This window comes from Dama dama, chromosome 29, assembly GCF_033118175.1.
Source record: "Dama dama isolate Ldn47 chromosome 29, ASM3311817v1, whole genome shotgun sequence".
NCBI lineage: Eukaryota > Metazoa > Chordata > Mammalia > Artiodactyla > Cervidae > Dama > Dama dama.
In genome coordinates, this window is record NC_083709.1 from 11,423,056 (window position 1) to 11,445,007 (window position 21,952).

Sequence of the window (21,952 nt, forward strand, 5' to 3'; positions counted from 1 at the left end):
CTCCATTAGTTAGTTGAGAAAGGACTGTTCCGTGTATAGTAACTGAGGAAATTGTTGGATTCTAGAATTGTGGCTGCTACTCATAGTGTGAAAAATGAAGCATGACCATTTCTAATTTCAGATCAACAGCAAAAAGAAAGAATCAGCATGGGAAATGACGAAAAGCTTGTATGATGCGTGGTCAGGGTGGCTCGTGGTGACACTGACAGGATTGGCATCAGGTAAAGAGACCTTTTAATGCAATGCTGCTCTGGTTAACAGGACAATAAATAGTTCTCCCCTCCTTCCTGCAATTTTTTTTTTTTCCAGAAACTTTTGGATTTTTAGAAGCATTTGTTTTGTTTCTTTCCTTCAAAAAAATATCCTTAAATGTAAGAGTGGGAGACGGGAAGCTCAGAGCTCTGGGTTTGGCTCGATCACCTTAAGTGTCCAGTTTGATCTTTCTCACTCATTGTCTTTATCTGTAAAATACCTAGTCTGTACCAGATGGTCAGTAAAGTGTATTTTAGTGTTAACATCATAATAAATAGGTAGTATTTATTGAGTGCTTCCTATGGGTCATGCCCTGTTCCAAAAGCTTTGCGTGTGTGTAAACCTCACGGCAATCCCATGGTCTGAGTCGTACAGATGAGGGGATTAAGCTCAGAGAGATTAAGTGACTTGACCGAGGTGTCACAGCTTGAGAGTGGTCAAGCCACCATCAGAGCCCAACTTTAAGCTCCACGTGGGCTGCAGAGCTCCCAGCGGCCATGGACGAGGCTGGAATAGCAGGGGAGGATGTGAAAACCAGTGGGAAGGGCTGTTTTACTGACTTTGAGCTCCCACCATGGAAGATTATGTCCTGAAGAACATGACAGAAAAATATACAATTGTGGAGAGAAGAGAGGGAAGTCCTGAGATTCTGCGGTGTTTATGTGACCCGTTCACCTTCTTATATGAGAAGGACTTAGATTTTGACCATCAGTTTGTATATTCTTTGTATTCTATCTGTAAGATGATCTTGATATGTTTGATTTTTCTGTTAAAAGAAAAGCCTGATTATTTGTCACAGTAATTCATTCATGCCATGAGTTTCACGAAATCTAATGGTTATTCCATTAATAGTGAGCTCGAGATCTTTTGTAAATCTATGAATTGGGTTTCCAAATAAAAAACACCAGTAAAAACTCTGATGTCACAGCCAGAGATGAGGCCCTTCTGCCAAGGGACAGCCTTTGAAAGAGTCAGGCACATTTAAAAAGTTACAGTCAATTTGAATGACATAACTAGTTGTAATTTCAAAGAAGAACAATTCCATTTTAAAGAATAGCTATTTACAGTTGTTAAGAAGTAGTATAAGCGTACATATAGTAAGATTTGAAAACCTTAGTTTTGTGTAGTATTTCCCGTATGACCATTTATTGTAGGGCATCCCCAGCTCTCCTTGACCCTGTAAGTTGACAGTTTCGGACACCCCAGAAGTGGACCATCTTCAGCGCCTCCAACATCTTTTGCAGGGGCACTGGCTGGGTTAATAGACATTGCGGCCGACTGGATGACGGATCTGAAGGAGGGTATCTGCCTGAGCGCGCTCTGGTACAACCACGAGCAGTGCTGCTGGGGGTCCAATGAAACCACGTTCGAAGAGAGGGACAAGTGTCCGCAGTGGAAAACGTGGGCAGAGTTGATCATAGGCCAGGCTGAGGTGAGTCCTGCCCTGTGACTGAGTGGATTAACAGTCAGTACAGTGAAGCAAGTCTCCAGTTCATTTAACAAGCTAGAGGACTGCACCTGTCCTAAAGGGAAATAGAGAAGTGTGACAGGGTAGAATGGAAAATATGAGACTGCATTGCTGTGAGTAAAATTTAAGTATTGTTTCAGAAGCTGTGGTGTTAGTAAACTGCATAATCACAAACAAGTCTACTGTGTTATGATGTAAACTATGTTTTTGTTGTGGAAAAGAAGTGCAGTAGGAGCTGTATAACCACAGAAGGTTAATATGAAGCCAAGTTATCAAAACTGCTCATTAACATTATATCACAATTGTTTGGGAAGTATAGGTTATCAAAAATTGTAAAGTAAGTCTTTTAACTGGAGATAATTTTATAGAAATCCCTAGATTTTTCCTTGTGGCATTACAGTATTTACACGATTATTTTACTGTTGATATTTTATAAAGAACATTTAAAAGTGAGAATATCATATATATGTATGAAGAACATTTTAGAAGTTAGAATAGTGTGTATATATATATATACATATTTCATATATATATATGTTCTTGAGGAGCTATGGATATGTTTTTAAAATTTTCTCGTAGTTGAATCTTAGAGCTGGAAAGAATGTATCTGCTGGTGAGATGGGCAGTGTACTGTCTCCCACTTTATCTCCAGAATTGCTGCAGAATGAAAGCTGAGTGTGAAGGCAGTTTTGTCTTCACCAACTGTTTTCAAAAACTGGTTTGTGGGTTGGCAGAGATTGAAGTGCAGCTGAGATTCTTGGCAACAAGACTTTGGGGATCAGGAAGCAGCTAGGGAAAATATTAAATAGATTGTCTCCTTCTGTGTATACAAATATGTTTTAGGTTCTACTTAAATAGTTTGCTCCGTAAAGCTGTTACAGTTGTGGCAGTAAACCACGAGCCTTTGCAGAGTTTGCTGCCAGTTGCCTAGGTGGCAAGCCCTGGGGTTAGCAGTGCCCGCCAGCGATCAGTAAGTTCGTTCTGTTGAACCCTTTGGTTTCAGGGTCCTGGCTCGTACATCATGAACTACATGATGTACATCTTCTGGGCCTTGAGTTTCGCCTTCCTGGCTGTCTCCCTGGTGAAGGTGTTTGCGCCATACGCCTGTGGCTCTGGGATCCCAGAGGTAAGCCCTGCGGTGCTCAGTGCCCCAGCTTTCTGTGGTCCTGATGCTTGCATTGTTGCCCAAGGGAGGCAGAGTGATGGTTTTGCTGGGGAAACAGTTTGTCTGTCACACTAGAAAGAAAATTTTTAAAATGTCCACTGATAGTAGACTGTGGTATTAGTAAACTTGAAAGAAATCCTTCCCCATAGTCATTTCACTGTTTTCTGGAGAGGTTGATTGTTTTTTTTTCTTCTCGCTGATAATGTAGTGCATAACTGAACAAATATCAGCAGTCAGTTAAACACCAAGAACTTGGAAATGTCAGCCTAAAATTCCTTGGTGAATTAGTTGATGTTTTTCTCTTATGAGTTGGATTTGAACATATTTATTCTCTTTTTATAACTTTTTTAATTAGAGAAGATAATCCTTGAACTTGGCAAATAATATTTATAATGATTTTATACTTTAAATATTTGATCATAGTATAAAGTTTGAGGTTTTATTTTTCATCAGTAATAACGTGAAGGATTGCCAACCCACAATACATTTAGGATTGAACATGAACTTACTTCTTTTTTTCCCTCCTTTTAATTTTTCTGTCTTAAATAAGTTACTGGCTTTTTCTAGTGCATAGCTTTTATTTATTTATTTTTTCCCATTTATTTTTATTAGTTGGAGGCTAATTACTTTACAATATTGTAGTGGTTTTTGCCATACATTGACATGGATCAGCAATGGATTTACATGTATTCCCCATCCCGATCCTCCCTCCCACCTCCCTCTCCACACGATTCCTCTGGGTCTTCCCAGTGCACCAGGCCCGAGCACTTGTCTCATGCATCCAGCCTGGACTGGTGATCTGTTTCACCCTTGATAATATACATATTTCGATGCTGTTCTCTCAAAACATCCCACCCTCGCCTTCTCCCACAGAGTCCAAAAGTCTGTTCTGTACATCTGTGTCTCTTTTTCTGTTTTGCATATAGGGTTATCGTTACCATCTTTCTAAATTCCATATGTATGCGATAGTATACTGTATTGGTCTTTATCTTTCTGGCTTACTTCACTCTGTATAATGGGCTCCAGTTTCATCCATCTCATTAGGACTGGTTCAAATGAATTCTTTTTAATGGCTGAGTAATATTCCATTGTGTATATGTACCACAGCTTCCTTATCCATTCGTCTGTTGATGGGCATCTAGGTTGCTTCCATGTCCTGATGGGCATCTAGGTTGCTTCCATGTCCTGGCTATTATAAACAGTGCTGCGATGAACATTGGGGTGCACGTGTCTCTTTCAGATCTGGTTTCCTCAGTGTGTATGCCCAGAAGTGGGATTGCTGGGTCATATGGCAGTTCTATTTCCAGTTTTTTTAAGAAATCTACACGGTTCTCCATAGCGGCTGTACTAGTTTGCATGCCTACCAACAGTGTAAGAGGGTTCCCTTTTCACTCCCTCTCCAGGATTTATTGCTTGTAGACTTTTGGATAGCAGCCATCCTGACTGGCGTGTAATGGTATCTCATTGTGGTTTTGATTTGCATTTCTCTGATAATGAGTGATGTTGAGCATCTTTTCATGTGTTTGTTAGCCATCTGTATGTCTTCTTTGGAGAAATGTCTGTTTAGTTCTTCGGCCCATTTTTTGATTGGGTCATTGTATTTTTCTGGAATTGAGCTTCAGGAGTTGCTTGTATATTTTTGAGATTAATCCTTTGTCTGTTGCTTCGTTTGCTATTATTTTCTCCCAATCTGAGGGCTGTCTTTTCACCTTGCTTATAGTTTCCTTTGTTGTGCAAAAGCTTTTAAGTTTCATTAGGTCCCATTTGTTTAGTTTTGCTTTTATTTCCAATATTCTGGGAGGTGGGTCATAGAGGATCCTGCTGTGATTCATGTCAGAGAATGTTTTGCCTATGTTCTCCTCTAGGAGTTTTATAGTTTCTGGTCTTACATTTAGATCTTTAATCCATTTTGAGTTTATTTTTGTGTGTGGTGTTAGAAAGTGTTCTAGTTTCATTCTTTTACAAGTGGTTGACCCATTTTCCCAGCACCACTTGTTAAAGAGGTTGTCTTTTTTCCATTGCATATCCTTGTCTCCTTTGTTGAAGATAAGGTGTCCATAGGTTCGTGGATTTATCTCTGGGCTTTCTATTCTGTTCCATTGATCTATATTTCTGTCTTTGTGCCAGTACCATACTGTCTTGATGACTGAGGCTTTGTAGTAGAGCCTGAAGTCAGGCAGGTTGATTCCTCCAGTTCCATTCTTCTTTCTCAAAATTGCTTTGGCTATTCGAGGTTTTTTGTATTTCCATAGAAATTGTGAAATTATTTATTCTAGTTTTGTGAAGAGTACCTTTGGTAGCTTGATAGGGATTGCATTGAATCTAATCTATAGATTGCTTTGGGTAGTATAGTCATTTTGACAATATTGATTCTTCCAATCCATGAACACGGTATGTTTCTCCATCTATTTGTGTTCTCTTTGATTTCTTTCATCAGTGTTTTATAGTTTTCTATGTATAGGTCTTTTGTTTCTTTAGGTAGATATACTCCTGAGTATTTTATTCTTTTTGTTGCAATGGTGAATGGTATTGTTTCCTTAATTTCTCTTTCTGTTTTCTCATTGTTAGTATATAGGAATGCAAGGGATTTCTGTGTGTTAATTTTATATCCTGCAACTTTACTATATTCATTGATTAGCTCTAGTAATTTTCTGGTAGAGTCTTTAGGGTTTTCTATGTAGAGGATCATGTCATCTGCAAACAGTGAGAGTTTCACTTCTTCTTTTCCTATCTGGATTCCTTTTATTTCTTTTTCTGCTCTGATTGCTGTGGCCAAAACTTCCAAAACTATGTTGAATAGTAGTGGTGAGAGTGGGCACCCTTGTCTTGTTCCTGATTTTAGGGGAAATGCTTTCAGTTTTTCACCATTGAAGGTAATGCTTGCTGTGGGTTTGTCATATATAGCTTTTATTATGTTGAGGTATGTTCCTTCTGTTCCTGCTTTCTGGAGAGTTTTTATCATAAATGGATGTTGAATTTTGTCAAAGGCTTTTTCTGCATCTATTGAGATAATCATATGGTTTTTATCTTTCAATTTGTTAATGTGGTGTATTACATTGATTGATTTGTGTATATTAAAGAATCCTTGCATTCCTGGGATAAAGCCCACTTGGTCATGATGTATGATTTTTTTAATATGGTGTTGGATTCTGTTTGCTAGAATTTTGTTAAGGATTTTTGCATCTATGTTCATCAGTGATATTAGCCTGTCGTTTTCTTTTTTGTGTGGCATCTTTGTCTGGTTTTGTAATTAGGATGATGGTGGCCTCATAGAATGAGTTTGGAAGTTTACCTTCTGCAATTTTCTGGAAGAGTTTGAGTAAGATAGGTGTTAGCTCTTCTGTAAATTTTTGGTAGAATTCAGCTGTGAAGCCATTTGGTCCTGGACTTTTGTTTCCTGGAAGATTTCTGATTACAGTTTCAATTTCCTTGCTTGTGATGGGTCTGTTAAGATCTTCTATTTCTTTCTGGTTCAGTTTTGGAAAGTTATACTTTCCCAAGAATTTGTCCATTTCTTCCAAGTTGTCCATTTTATTGGCATAGAGCTGCTGGTAGTAGTCTCTTACGATCCTTTGTATTTCAGTGTTGTCTGTCGTGATCTCTCCATTTTCATGTCTAATTTTGTTAATTTGGTTCTTCTCCCTTTGTTTCTTAATGAGTCTTGCTAATGGTTTGTCAATTTTGTTTATTTTTTCAAAAAACCAGCTTTTAGCTTTGTTGATTTTTGCTATGGTCTCTTTAGTTTCTTTTGCATTTATTTCTGCCCCAATTTTTAAGATTTCTTTCCTTCTGCTAACCCTGGGGTTCTTCATTTCTTCCTTCTCTAGTTGCTTTAGGTGTCGAATTAGGTTATTTATTTGACTTTTTTCTTGTTTCTTGAGGTAAGCCTGTAATGCTATGAACCCTCCCCTTAGCACTGCTTTTACAGTGTCCCATAGGTTTTGGGTTGTTGTGTTTTCATTTTCATTCGTTTCTATGCATATTTTGATTTCTTTTTTGATTTATTCTATGATTTGTTGGTTATTCAGAAGTGTATTATTTAGCCTCCATATGTTTGAATTTTTAATAATTTTTTTCCTGTAATTGAGATCTAATCTTACTGCACTGTGGTCAGAAAAGATAACTGGAATGATTTCAATTTTTTTGAATTTACCAAGGCTAGATTTATGGCCCAGGATGTGATCTATTCTGGAGAAGGTTCCGTGTGCACTTGAGAAAAAGGTGAAGTTGATTGTTTTGGGGTGAAATGTCCTGTAGATATCAATTAGGTATAGCTGGTCCATTGTGTCATTTAAAGTTTGTGTTTCCTTGTTAATTTTCTGTTTAGTTGATGTATCCATAGGTGTGAGTGGGGTATTAAAGTCTCCCACTATTATTGTGTTGCTATTAATTTCCCCTTTCATACTCTTTAGCATTTGCCTTATATATTGCAGTGCTCCTATGTTGGGTGCATATATATTTATAATTGTTATATCTTCTTCTTGGATTGATCCTTTGATCATTATGTAGTGTCCTTCTGTGTCTCTTTTCACAGCCTTTATTTGAAAGTCTATTTTATCTGATATGAGTATTGCGACTCCTGCTTTCTTTTGGTCTCCGTTTGCCTGAAATATTTTTTTCCAGCCCTTCACTTTCAGTCCGTATGTATCCCTTGTTTTGAGGTGGGTCTCTTGTAGACAGCATATATAGGGGTCTTGTTTTTGTATCCATTCAGCGAATCTTTGTCTTTTGGTTGGGGCATTCAACCCATTTACATTTAAGGTAATTATTGATAGGTATGGTCCCGTTGCCATTTACTTTGTTGTTTTGGGTTCGCGTTTATACAACCTTTCTGTGTTTCCTGTCTAGAGAAGATCCTTTAACATTTGTTGAAGAGCTGGTTTGGTGGTGCTGAATTTTCTCAGCTTTTGCTTGTCTGTAAAGCTTTTAAATTCTCCTTGCTGGGTACAGTAATCTAGGTTGTAGGTTATTCTCTTTCATTACTTTAAGTATGTCCTGCCATTCCCTTCTGGCCTGGAGGGTTTCTATTGATAGATCAGCTGTTATCCTTATGGGAATCCCTTTGTGTGTTATTTGTTGTTTCTCCCTTGCTGCTTTTAATATTTGTTCTTTGTGTTTGATCTTTGTTAATTTGATTAATATGTGTCTTGTGGTGTTTCGCCTTGGGTTTATCCTGTTTGGGACTCTCTGGGTTTCTTGGACCTGTGTAACTATTTCCTTCCCCATTTTAGGGAAGTTTTCAGCTATTATCTCCTCGAGCATTTTCTCATGGCCTGTCTTCTTCTGGGACTCCTATGATTTGAATGTTGGGGCGTTTCACATTGTCCCAGAGGTCCCTGAGGTTGTCCTCATTTCTTTTGATCCTTTTTTCTTTTTTCCTCTCTGCTTCATTTATTTCCACCATTTTATCTTCTACCTCACTTATCCTATCTTCTCTCTCTGTTATTCTACTGTTGGTTCCCCCCAGAGTGTTTTTTATCTCATTTATTGCATTATTCATTTTTAATTGACTCTTTTTTATTTCTTCTAGGTCCTTATTAAACATTTCTTGCATCTTCTCAATCTTTGTCTCCAGGCTATTTAACTGTAACTCCATTTTGTTTTCCAGATTTTGGATCATTTTTATTTCCATTATTTTAAATTCTTTTTCAGGTAGATTCCCTATCTCCTCTTTTGTTTGACTTGGTGGACATTTTTCATGTTCCTTTACCTGCTGGGTATTTCTCTGCCTTTTCATCTTGTTTAGATTGCTGTGTCTGGAGTGGCCTTTCTGTATTCTGGTAGTCTGTGGTTCCTTTTTAGTGTGGAGGTTTCTCCCAGTAGGTGGGGTTGGACAATTGGCTTGTCAAGGTTTCCTGGTTAGGGAAGCTTGCGTAGGTGTTCTGGTGCGTGGAACTGGATTTCTTCTCTCCGGAGTGCAATGGAGTGTCCAATAGTGAGTTTTGAGATGGCTCTGTGTGTTAGGTGTGACTTTGGGTAGCCTGTATGTTGACGCTCAAGGCTATGTTCCTGCATTGCTGGAGAATTTGTGTGGTATGTCTTGCTCTGGAACTTATTGGCTCTTGGGTGGTGGTTGGTTTCAGTCTAGGTATGGAGGCTCTTGGATGACCTCTTATTACTTAATGTTCCCTGTAGTCAGGAGTTTTCTGGTATTCTCAGGTTTGGGGCTTAAGTCTCCTGCCTCTGGATTTCAGTCTTATTCTTCCAATAGCCTCAAGACTTCTCCAACTATACTGCACTGATAATAAAACTTCTAGGTTAATGGTGAAAAGATTCTCCACTGTGAGGGACACCCAGAGAGGTTCACAGCGTTACATGAAGAAGAGGAGAAGGAGGAGGGAGATAGAGATGAGCAGGAGGAGAACAAGGGGGACTCAAGAGGAGAGAGACAGATCTACGCAGTTCTCCATTCCCTAAGTGTTCTCCGTAGCCCAGACACCCACAGAGATTCACAGAATTGGATTGGGAAGAGAAGGGGAGGGGAGGAAATAGAGGTGATCTGAGGGAGAAAATGGAGAGTCAAAGGGGGAGAGAGTAATCAACACACTCCTGAGTAAAAATGGGAACTGAATATTGGATTCTTAAATGTCCAAAATTGATATCAAACACTGAAAAACAAAGATTAAAACTCTAGAGTAGAGATTAGACTCTTAAAAATACAATATTAAAAACAAAAAGAAAAACACAAAAAATTTAAGAAATATATATGAAGTCCAGTTTAAAAATAGGGCCTCTTTCTTTTTTTTTTTTTTTTGGCAAGGTTATAGTGAAATGAAAATTAAGGAGTAATAGAGGACTTTAAAAGAAAATAAGAGAAAAAAAGAAAAAAAAACATTTTTTTAATTAAAAAGTAAAATTATGAAAATGAAAGTTAAGGAGTAATAGAGGAGTAATAGGGAATTTTAAAAGAAAAGAGAAAAGAAAAAAAATTTTTTTTTAAATTTAAAAAAAAATGTAAAAATATATCTAGGAATTTCTCTGGAGCTGGTGCGGGCAGTGTGGGTTTGGTTCAGTTTCAGATAGCGCCTTGTTCCAGCTTACACTTCTCGATATCTATAGGCCCCTTCTGATGTAGTCGGTGTTAACTACAGGGATTTTAATCTGTTGCCCCATCACTTCTGAAGCGGTTCGCTTTGTTTCTTTCGTTTCTGTTTGCCAGTCTCTTCAGTGCCTAATTTCCGCCCTGACACAGGCGGGCGGAGGTGGTCTCCTGTTTAGATTCGCTAGTTCAGTCCTGTTGCGGGGAGGGAGGGGCGCTGTGTATGGGGAGCACTCACAGTGTTCCGGCCACACTGGGTTTGCCCAGCTCACAGCGGTGTGCTACACTGCTCAGGCTCCAGGCTGCTCTCCAGGGAGCGGGCCCTGCGTGGCGTGCGGTTCCCGTTTTCGGGTACTCCACAATAGCGCAGACTCGGTTGGGCCTGCGTTTTGTGCCTTCCCCGCCGGAGCAGCTCAGGCAGCCAGGAGCTTGATTAGCGCACTCTCCCTGGGTGCAGTGAGCCTTATCCCCTCCGCGGTCCCAGCCTCAGTTTCCGCGCACACCGGTGAGGTGCGCCTTGTGTCTGTTCTGGGGATCTGGTCTCTAGTCGCGACCCTCCCGGCGGATGTCAACCATCCAGACTCTTAAGAAGCCTTTGGTTAGAAACTGGGAGCCTGTTTGCAGTTTGGTAGGGGGTGCCCTCTCTGGGGCCGAGTTTGCCCCTCTCCCCTCCCCCCTGCCTCCGCGAGGGATGGGCCGGTCCGCTGCCTGCTAGCTCTTCTCTGGGATCGCTCAGTTCTTCCTTTGTTCTGCGAACGGGACCGTGGTGTGTTCGGGCCAGTTAATTTTCTCTCTCTCTTGCTATCCCACAGTTTAAGTTGCTTCTCACGTTAGCTCCCTCCGATTGCCCTTAGGGCATTCAGGCCCAGTCTAAGCAATGCCCCGCTCCTCTCTGTTCAGCCCCCACTTGCTGGTGGCGGATGCGGGCGTCTGGGGTACTTTTCTGCTGGGAGTTGCTTTTAGGCATGTAATCTGTGGGTTTTATTTATTTTCCCTCTCAGTTAGGTTGCCCTCCGAGATTCAAAAACTTCCCCCAGACCCGCCAGTGAGAGGGTTTCCTGGTGTTTGGAAACTTACTCTATTACAACTCCCTTCCCAGGATGGGTCTCCGTCCCTAGCTCTTTTGTCTCTCTTTTTATCTTTTATATTTTGTCCTACCTCCTTTCGAAGATGATGGGCTGCTTTTCTGGGCGCCTGATGTCCTCTGCTAGCGATCAGAAGTTGTTTTGTGAAGTTTGCTCAGTGTTCAAATGTTCTTTCAGTGAATTTGTAGGGGAGAAAGTGGCCTCCCCGTCCTGTTTCTCCGCCATTTTAGCTCCTCCTAGTGCATAGCTTTTAAAAGCAATGTTAGTGATTGTAAAGCTGTATTAAGAACATCTTTAATATGGAACAATACCATATAGTATTCACCAGTTGTCACACATCCTTCTTAATATATAAGAAAATATTACATATAATTACACATTCTACTGTGAGAAGACATAATATCTTTAAAGGCAAAATACCTTTATTTCTGATACAGAGCGTCTGAAATGTATCTAACTGTATTATATTTCTATAGTAGAAATATTGCGATTTGCCATTAGCTGGTTATGTAATTGTACAGGGGTGTACTGAAGTCTGTAGCCCCTTAACATGGCCTGGTATTTCAGTTTTGTCCATGAGCTAGGGCTGCCTTCTGCCCTTGCAGGGGAAGAGAGTGAGAATTTATTATATAGAGCATAATAGTTCAGACTATCAGAAAATGAATTGTGAATCTTCCCATTGCCCACTGAAATTTGCAGTTTCTTAAAGGAAATTAAGCTGCTTTGATCTTTCCTTTGTAGATTAAAACTATTTTGAGTGGATTCATCATCCGAGGCTACTTGGGAAAATGGACTTTAATGATTAAAACCATCACATTGGTACTGGCTGTGGCATCAGGCTTGAGTTTAGGAAAAGAAGGGCCCTTGGTCCACGTTGCCTGTTGCTGTGGAAACATCTTTTCCTACCTCTTTCCGAAGTACAGCACAAATGAAGCGAAAAAAAGAGAGGTAAGTGTATTCTGTCCTTTATTTAATAGGTGAATATCCATTACATACACTTAGTCCGTGAACAGTTTCACATATTTTACTCTCTACTTTTTGGGTAAATTCTGTACTCAGATTCCAATTGTAACGTGAGGCTTCCTTGTGCTCCTTCCCCCTTTCTGAATGCTCTCTAGAGTTGGCCTGGGGTCTGTTGGTTTCAGTAAGATTTCAGAAATATTTTCCTTTGCTTTTGCTTTACTTTACACCTTTCCTCCTCTGACGTGTCCCCCAGATGTTGCGTTGCTTTCTCTCCTGGTTCTCCCCGTCACTGTTTCTCCTGGGGTGAGGCATCTCACCAGCTGTTTTCCTCTGGAGGAGGGGTGCCACCTCAGGGAGCTTGCTGCTCCTTAGGGAACCCAGAGGGCATCAAAACCACCGGAGGTTGATACTGCTTCACAGTGAAGGGCATGTAGCACCTGCTCTTATTTGGCTCTTTAGGGCAGCTTCCTTTGCCCTTTGTTTAGGTCATCCTGAGATCATGGAGACACTGAAACCTGATGTTTCCAGGTTGCAGTGGATATTTTCTGGAAGAAAAGTGGGCTCCTTGCACCTTCTTATTAGCTCCAGACTGTGGGAGCCCCGGCCCTCTGTTTCCCTGTCTAGTCTGCATTTGTCAGTTCATTTCCATTATTTGCTGTTGGACCTTGACATTGTGGGGGAAGATTTGTTATTTGTTCATTATAAGTGCAAAAATTACCTTATTAGGTAATAGCATAGAAATTAACTTTACCTGGATTTTGGTGTATACACATTGTGATGTTTATGACTTAACTTGATTCTGACACCTTGGGGTATACATGACTGGCTTTCACGTTAATTGAAGGCATTTAGGCCTCATATTTTTATTTTCTTCCTTTGCCCACTTCTTTTGATATGTTTAAATGATTCTTGGATACTTATATGAAACAAATGAAAACATCTGTGAGTTGTAGATGTGTAGGTGCTAGCTTGATTGTACATTCTGTTAAAGGTGGAATCAGAAAATTCTGTACGGTGTTTGGCAGCAGTCGTGTTGGTGGGGAAAAAACACTGAAATAGTAAGTTAGACTTGCTCCTGCCTGCCAGAGTCTGCATTCTCAGGCCAGGTACAGTTTAATTAAATCAAGTATTGGTTCATTTTTAATTTACCAACTAGCAACCTGACTATGGAGTTCATGCTCATAACACTTATAATTTAATTTTTTATTACTTAAGATTTCTCTTTCAAAGATGTACAAATTCAGCATTTGAGGAAATGCATTGGTAGCCTCAGATATTTGCTGGAGTAAAGTAGTAGAAGGAATAAAGACTCTTCAGAAAAGTGGTTAATTATGAGTAGATGCCCAGTGACTTTATGTATGCTTGGCTTCATGCTGGTGGGAGTTGGAGGGGGACCCTGAGTTCCGTTCCTTCCTTCCCGTGACCTGTGTGTTGGGGCTCTGGACGGTCAGCCTGGGCCCTCAGGGGCAGCCGAGGTTTGCACCTTCACGTGAGGCTCCCGTGGTGGCAGCAGCCATCTCTTCAGAGGACTCAGTTGACTGAAAATATAGGGGAACGTGATGGGTTTGCAGTTCCCTGGACATTTTACTAGGATGTGGACTGAAGCAATGATAGTGATGAAGCAGTGAGCCCTGAAGTCTGAAGAAGTGACATCCTGTTTAAAAACAAACGGCTCCGCCTGAGCCCCAGTCCTGGCTCTGTCTGCTGGTCTTCTCACGCAGGCATCTTGGCTGTTGAATTCATTGCCTTTTCTCCTCTACATCCTGTTTACGTTGGTGTATCTCACGCAAGTGTTTTTTGACCGAGTATTGAATATTTGAATGACTTTTCAATTAAAGCAGAAGAGAAAAAAGTCTTTTTAGAAGAAATATTTGTGTTTGCTTGGAGAGGAAGGTGACATGGGAGTTAGGTTCGGAAGGGATTAGATGCTCTGAGGACCACGCAGACACTGTCTGGCCTGCTGAGTCTGTGAGAGTGTGACATGGCCGCATCTTCTTTGCAGGTGCTGTCGGCTGCCTCCGCTGCAGGCGTCTCTGTGGCTTTTGGTGCGCCGATTGGAGGAGTGCTGTTCAGTCTGGAAGAGGTAGGTTAAGACGACAGCCGCCACCAGGAACAAAACGATGCACAAGCACTGTTACGTGTGTTATGCCGCACTTCTCAGTCTTGTCAGCTGGTGTGGTATACTTTGTTTTCAAGTTTTCAAATTTGTTTTCATAGTTACTTTTCACTCTTTCGTACATTAAAAAGTCATAAAAAGTAATATGTATGTTTATTGAGACGTTTTTTAAAAAATATTATCCATGTATAAATATGATTATTTAAAATTTAACCTTTTTGACATGATTAAAAGTAAGCACGAATGAATTAGACTTAATACAAAATATTTGAAACAGTCCTTATTTGCTAAATTATAGCTTTGTTTTTATTTAAGATTTTTAATCATTTTCTAAATCATCTTTTTAAATTTTTCATGTGATTACTTCTGTGGCACTTACTGATGTTTAAGGAAATAATTCTAGTCACTTAAGTGGAATATTTTGTTTTTCTCTCATTGGTGCTTAAGAGTTTTTACACAAAAATGTGACTTAGAAATGGTTTAAAATTTACTTTTCTCCCCCAGTTGTTTACATTCTTTTTGCTTCAATAAAGAAGAGGGAAATTTAATCCTTTTTTTATGAACTAACAGGAGCGGCAATGGTACATTTATTCTTAACTAACACGACTGAACTGGGGTGAAGCTCATTTTGAAAATAACACAATGCTAGGTATTTTAAATAGTTATTAGACATTTATAATTAGTCGATATTGTGAATTTGTTAATGGTGTGATAGCCCAGGTTACTAAGATAGTGGTGATTTTCTTACTGCATTAAAATTCATTATGTATAAATTCTAGCTGCAGCAAAATTTAGAGTGTTGATATTTACTGCTCAAGCTATAACATATCAGAGTGGTTTTCTAAAATCACTGCATTAATTTCTCCCTTGTTTTTCTAGGTCAGCTATTACTTTCCTCTGAAGACTCTGTGGAGGTCGTTCTTTGCTGCCTTGGTGGCTGCCTTTGTTCTGAGATCCATCAATCCATTCGGTAACAGCCGCCTGGTCCTCTTCTACGTGGAGTATCACACTCCATGGTACCTGTTTGAACTGTTTCCCTTTATCCTCCTGGGGGTGTTCGGCGGGCTCTGGGGAGCCTTCTTTATCAGGGCAAACATTGCCTGGTGTCGCCGCCGCAAGTCCACCAAGTTCGGGAAGTACCCGGTCCTTGAGGTCATCGTGGTGGCAGCCATCACCGCGGTGGTCGCCTTCCCCAACCCGTACACACGGCTCAACACCAGCGAGCTGATCAAAGAGCTGTTCACGGACTGCGGGCCGCTGGAGTCGTCCTCCCTGTGTGACTACAGGAACGACATGAATGCCAGCAAGATCGTTGACGACATCCCTGACCGCCCTGCGGGCCTGGGGGTGTATTCCGCCATATGGCAACTGTGCCTGGCTCTCATATTTAAGATCATAATGACTGTGTTCACTTTTGGTATCAAGGTAAGTGTCCATGTGAGGGGTTCCTGAGGTAACTGGCGGGTCCAAGACTTGCATGTGGAAAGAGAAACAAAGGTTTTATCTGAAGATTCACAAATACAGGCTGAGAAAGCTGTCTTTGGGGTTTAACTTTTAGTTGTGGGAAAAAGACTTTTTGGCTATCTTGTTGAGCACGGTGTCTGTGCTGTGTATCAGCTCACCCCAAGCCCCGCAGCTTCTAAGAGCTGCTCACTGTGATCTCGCTGTGGGGTCAGCTGGTGGGGTGCTCAGCTGCCAGGCTGTGTTTGTGGTCAGCTCCGCGGCTGTCTGCCGACACGGCTCAGACCAGGCATCTCAGAGCTGTCTGTGTGCCAGGCAGCAGGGCTGAGCAGGTTCCGACAGCTGGGGTGGCCCACCAGGGCTCCTGCCCCGTCTGTCCATCTGTCTGTCTCTCTCCCTGTCTCTGGCTTCTCCTGCGTGGTGGTCTGGGTGGGGTGGGGGGGGTGAGGGTGGTAGGTGCCTCTTGTGGCAGCTCAGGGTCCCTGCAGTGAGGGTCCCGAGAGGCCCGTTTCTGGCCCAACCCGAGAGGTCTCCTGCGCACGCTGCCTGTTGTGTCTCGCTTCTCTGCATGTGGTCAGAAGGTCCTGGGTTCCTGGGAGGACATACCCTGTACTTTGGGGGTGGTGTCAGAGTTGTGATCATGTTTTAAAGCCACTATATTAGCTTCCTATTGCTGCTGTGACAAATCACCACAAAATCACACACATTTAATACAATTGCAGAGATCAGAACTCCAAATTGGATCTTGCTGGGCTGAAGTTACCATGTATGCAGGAGTGACGGAGGTTCTGGGGGAGAATCTGTTTTCATGCCTTTTCCAGCCTCCAGGAGCCTCGACTCATGGCCCCCTTCCTTCTCTCAGAGCCAGTGCGTCTGGTCACATCTCGTTTTATCTCAGCATTCTGACACAACACTTCTACATTTTTCTTTTACCTTTAAGAAGCCTTTGTGATACTTCAGGCCCATCCCTGTCATCCCCCATAACCTGTTTCAAGGTCAGCTGATGAACACCCTGAATCCCTCCTTGTGTACTGCAGATCAGATTCCCAGGAAACAGGGTGTGGCTGTCCAGAGTGGGGAGCCCCCACTCAGCCTCCTGTGTTCCTGCGGAGCAGGCCGCTAAGGCCCCTGCCCTCCTCTGCCCTGGCTGAAGCTCTAACATGCAGGAGAATGAGATGCCTGTTTGGTCCCTTCTAAGGAGACGTTTTGGATTACCTTCTCTTTGGGCTGGAGAAGGTGGTTTGTTACTCTGTAACTCAGTTACTTTGTTGTTAGGGAGACTGTTAGAGCGAGGGTGTGCTGCAGCTTTGTTTTTGCCCTGTGAGAGGAGGGTCCCACGACCCGTGCAGGGCAGGTGAGCAGGGAACCTGCCTCACTGAGCGTCTGCCCTGTCGCAGGTCCCGTCCGGCCTGTTCATCCCCAGCATGGCCATTGGCGCCATCGCCGGCCGCATCGTGGGCATCGCGGTGGAGCAGCTGGCCTACTATCACCACGACTGGTTCATCTTTAAGGAGTGGTGTGAGGTCGGCGCTGACTGCATCACCCCCGGCCTGTATGCCATGGTCGGTGCGGCCGCCTGCCTAGGTAACGAGACTGGGTGTGTGTCTGTCTGGCGGGCTGGCTGAGAGACAGGTGGGGTCAGGGAGCAGGGCCCAGTGGGCATCGGCCTGTGTAGAACCAGCTTTCATCTTACCTGTCCCTGAACACGCGTCAGTGCAGAACTGTAGGTGTGGTTAAATTAGCATCATTTCAGTACGCGTGATGCTTAATGACAGCAGACATCTCCAACAACATAGGCTTGTTTAGTCCTGTCCGAGGAGTTGCTTACGCTTTCCTTGGCTTTACCTGTGACCTCTGGCGTGGTTCCTGGGTCCACACTCCAGCAGAGCTCCGAGCATCTTCATCCCAGCTCTGCGGTGATGACTGGGAACCGTAGTAAAAGGTTTCTTTATCAGCCTGCCTCTGCTTAAGGTGCATCGATAGCCGAAAGGAAAAAGGTAGCTTCTGTTTTAATGAAAAGAAAAGCAAAAAACTGGCATTAAATTCCTAAGAATCTATTTCTTATCCTCTTGAACATGAAAAATTACTTTTTTACATTTAAAATGTCAGCGTAATTTTGGCTATAATATTTAGTTATACTTGGTATCTTGACTTAGTTCTGCTCAGTGACTTAAAATTGTGTAGTTATCGACCTTCAGGTGTGTCATAGATGAAAGTGACGGAGAGAGTGGTTCTCTCCAGAGAAGCAGGTGCTCATCTGTGCCATGGGGAAGTGGGGAATGACACAGAAAGAAATGTGAACACAGGCCCTCCCGGCAGCTGGGTGTTGGAGAGCCTCAAAGTGAGCGGGCAGCAGGGGCTTGGCTGGGGCGGACGTTCACTTTGTTCTGAGGAGCGGGCTTGGCAGGGGGCGACTTCATTCACTAGGCCAGGAGTGTGCAGACAGCAGAGCTGGGATGATGAACCTGGCATTCGTGGGGTCGGAAGAGACTGGCAGTGTTGCAGAGAGAGCGTTGTGGGCACCTCGGGAAGTGGAGTTGGGTTGGTGAGGAGGAGCGTGATTCTCATCAGGACGAGTTTGTGTTTGGAATCGGTCAGGTCTGTAGCAGGGTTGTGGCTTTGCCATTTTCACCGTGAAGACTCTGGGAAAGTTCCTTTACTTCTTGATTTTTTATTTTCTTCAAAATGGAAGTAATAACTACTTGTTTCTTGCTGTTGAGGGTTATATACAATGATATGCATTTAAAACTGTTAGCATAAAAATACCTGATAAAATGTGCATGTAGTTAAAAATAATAGAAGCCTTTGTAAACTGCTTGGGGCGTCCGTAGCATAAGGCAAATATGTCATGTATAGTGGGCTCTTTCTGCCTTCTGCTAGTAACAATAGGGTGAGGTGAAGCTTGATAACCTGTAGTCCCCTGCTAGGATGTTGAGCAGAGAAGCAGCGTGGTAGAAGTAGCACTGTGGAGAGGTTAACCTGGAACGCGGCTGGTCAGGTGGAAGGAAGGTAATGGGGCTGCGGTCAGGGAGGGAAGATGAAACAACTCAGGCTGAGGAACAGAGTGCTGAGGGCTGACTAGGCTGGTCGGAGTGAAGATGCTGTGAAAGGAACCTGCATAGACATTGCGGAGCAAACCTGAGAGGACGAGACGAGAGCCTCGGAATGAATCAGCAGTGGCCACTCGGTTGTCGGGAGGGAAGTGGTGCCCGGCGTCGGCATCAGGGAGGTTGCACGGGGAGCTCTTTGGAGACGAGGAGGACTTTGGTTTTGAGTGTGTGGTGGTTTCTGCACTAGGGGGTCACCCAAAGTCTTCATGGTTGGAAATGAGGCAGGCATGACTGTAATAAGACAAGGTATGAGTAGCTGGAGATGGGGGGCAGACACCACAGTGGGTGGAGAGGCCTGGGCCAGGGAAAGGGTGGGTCCCTGTGGTGGTCTTGTGGACACTGTGAATGTTCAGATGGACTTTCTAAGGGAGTGTTACAGTATTAACAGAAATCACAAGGCGTCCAAATGTTTTTACTCACTTTGCAGAGACTTACTAGAGGACAGATGTATTAACTTAATATTCTACCCACAGGAGTTTAATTTGTAAATGGGTGGTAAATAAGTTAGCTCTAACATGCTTCACTAAACTGTTTTAAGAATTAATCATCAGCTTTCATAGGGGTGAGATTATGTCACTGTTATAGTGTTAAACCAAAACAGCAGATCGTTTCGGCTGGTCAGCTGTGTTTTTTGTTTTTTTATCTGAAGTATAACAGGTTTGAAATGTTATAAAGATGAGTGTTTCTCGGGATCTTATCACAATAGTCGTGATCCTTTTCACTAAGTTTGTTTATAGTTTGGGTTCACCTGCCTTGTGGAGCAATTCTGCCACTGTGGGTTGGTGGGGATCCTGTGCTTCCTGACCCTGGCCCTTGCTTTTTCAGGTGGTGTGACGAGGATGACCGTGTCCTTGGTGGTTATCGTCTTTGAGCTCACGGGAGGCCTGGAGTACATCGTGCCCCTCATGGCTGCTGTGATGACCAGCAAATGGGTGGGCGATGCCTTCGGGAGGGAAGGCATCTATGAAGCCCACATCCGGCTGAACGGGTACCCCTTCCTGGATGCCAAAGAAGAGTTCACCCACACCACCCTGGCTGCCGATGTCATGAGGCCTCGGAGGAGTGATCCCCCGCTGGCCGTGCTGACCCAGGACAACATGACGGTGGACGACATAGAGAACATGATCAACGAGACCAGCTACAATGGTTTTCCCGTCATCATGTCCAGGGAGTCGCAGAGACTCGTGGGCTTTGCCCTCAGAAGAGACCTGACCATTGCCATAGGTACCCTTTTAAAGAAACCTACACACGCAGGCACACGCCCGTCTCTGACTGGCTGTCGGTGTCTAGGTACCTGGGTGGCCAGATACAAATATATAATAGATTTTCGAAAGAAAGGGAAACTGTAAAATATAATTTGTTGAGTTTGTGGGGGCAAGTGGTATATTGTGTATCTCTTCATCTCTTAGGATTTTTTTAGGAAAGGAATTTATGCTTCCATGGGTTGTTTTCCACCTAAATATTGTTTGAACTTTTGATTTGGCATTATTATGAAAGCTTGGAGTCAGACTCTTCTTGCCCAGAAAAGTTTTGTTGATAGCCTTCATAATAACGTGAACTAGTACTGTGAGGCCTTAGTAACTGTTGAGGTATTCAGCTAAATACATTCTCATTATTTGAATGCAAGTTATTGAAAATTCCATCATCTTTGGTCTGTTTCATATCCAATCCACAGGGTATTGCTTTTTAAATTTTGGAATTTAGATTTATACTATTAATTTGTAATATATAGTTTCAAGTGAAAAAGATAATTGAGATTTTATTTCTGGTTAAGTGCCAGGATAAAAAAGGAAGATCTCCTATATTCTGTGCTGACGTTCCTGAAAAGGTATTGATAGTTTAAAGGCATTAGCCATCTGTGTTATTTTTTTTGAGATAAACCATTTCTGAGGAGGAAGCCAATTTTGTTCCTCCAAAATGTATTTATCCCCTTTCCTTGTAGTCCTGCAGTATTGATGAGGCTGGTAAGACGTCTGCGTAATCTGACTCCTTTTCTAGTCTGACTGCTCTTCCCAAACCCCCAGAGGTGACAGAGGGTATTTCCGTCCAGCCATTGCTTTGGTAATCACTCCCAGTGTTGAGTAGAGGGCTTGGAGCTGAAACGCAGAGCGTTCCGCCCATCCCCAAGGGTCACTCCTGTGAACCTGGTGCCTCCCTCCAGCTGACCTCTCTGACTGCTGCAGAAGGGTTGTAAAGTGTTTGAGTTCTTGCACCGTTTAAGAGGGAAGGCTGGGTGGTGTGATGAGCAGTATTTCTCACATCAGACTGGAAGCTGTCAGCTACAAAAGCTATTCACGCACAGACAAGAGAGAAAGGCTGCAGAACAGCCAGTTCAGCCGAGGAGATGCGGCGTGGAGGCCTTCTGTAGCCCGGTGGTCCTGGCACTGTGGGTCCTGCTGGAGGTTCACGGAGTAAGGGTTCCAGCGTGTATGGCAGATAGGGCTGCGTCTAGGCGTGTCCACCTCCAAGCCGTCACCATGGCAACGTCAGAGGAGCCTTTCCTTGTTTATTTTTTATACTGTAACATGTAAGAGTAAACAAAGAAGAAAAGGGTGGGAATTTTGGCATTTATATAGAAATTTGAAGGAAAAAGCCCAGGTTTTTAAAAGATAAGACGATGGTAAAGTTAAAAATTATTTGTACTCCCATTGATTCTGTGGATATATTTTTACATATTTTTTATTACTGTCTTGGGAAATAGAATATTGGCATAAGAGGTTTCAGGGACTTGGGGTGCCTTAGGTCTGTGAGTTCTCAAACCCTGCTGTCAGAAAGCTTGGTTACACTGTGGTCTATTGTACCATACTTTAAATGTTCACACACATATATTTGCTAAAGTTTTAATTTTTCAATGGGAAAAATAGACCTGTATGCCAGGTTTTTTATGTTATAATCAACATATTATATATGATATAATATGTAGTTTATGTATATTTATATAAACTATAGTATGTAGTTTATGTAAGATATAGTATGTAGTTTAGTATATTTATAGAAGATATATTGTTTATATATATTTATATAAGATACTTATAAAAATACTTTAGCAAGAAAGAATGCTGGAGTAAGTCATGAGCTGTCTTGTGTCTGGGGATAGGAAAACTCAAGATTTAAAAGACCACTTTTCCCCAGATTTATTTATAAATTCTCCATTTTTATTAAAACTTTTTTTTTTTACTTTATGTGTAGACAGTACATACACATAGTTGAAACTCAAGAAGGTTAAACATACAGAGTGAAAACCTCTTGCCCATGACGTTGTAGTGGCCGGTTAGCTCTGCAGGCAGGCACTC

The 21,952-nt window shown here is 42.3% G+C and overlaps 1 protein-coding gene across 13 annotated transcripts in view; it reads left to right on the forward strand.

Annotated features, from left to right (window-relative positions):
- Window positions 1-21,952, forward strand: part of CLCN3 (chloride voltage-gated channel 3) — a 92,504-nt gene that overhangs the window by 57,224 nt on the left and 13,328 nt on the right. For 12 of the 13 annotated variants that reach the window (XM_061132086.1, XM_061132089.1, XM_061132080.1 and 9 more), the window contains 8 exons: window positions 122-221; window positions 1,497-1,684; window positions 2,724-2,846; window positions 11,751-11,957; window positions 13,975-14,055; window positions 14,968-15,513; window positions 16,947-17,133; window positions 19,485-19,883. In XM_061132086.1, coding sequence (XP_060988069.1) covers window positions 122-221; window positions 1,497-1,684; window positions 2,724-2,846; window positions 11,751-11,957; window positions 13,975-14,055; window positions 14,968-15,513; window positions 16,947-17,133; window positions 19,485-19,883 — 1,831 coding nt within the window. The remainder of the gene's footprint in view (window positions 1-121; window positions 222-1,496; window positions 1,685-2,723; window positions 2,847-11,750; window positions 11,958-13,974; window positions 14,056-14,967; window positions 15,514-16,946; window positions 17,134-19,484; window positions 19,884-21,952) is intronic. The other variant, XM_061132088.1, reaches the window with a different exon arrangement.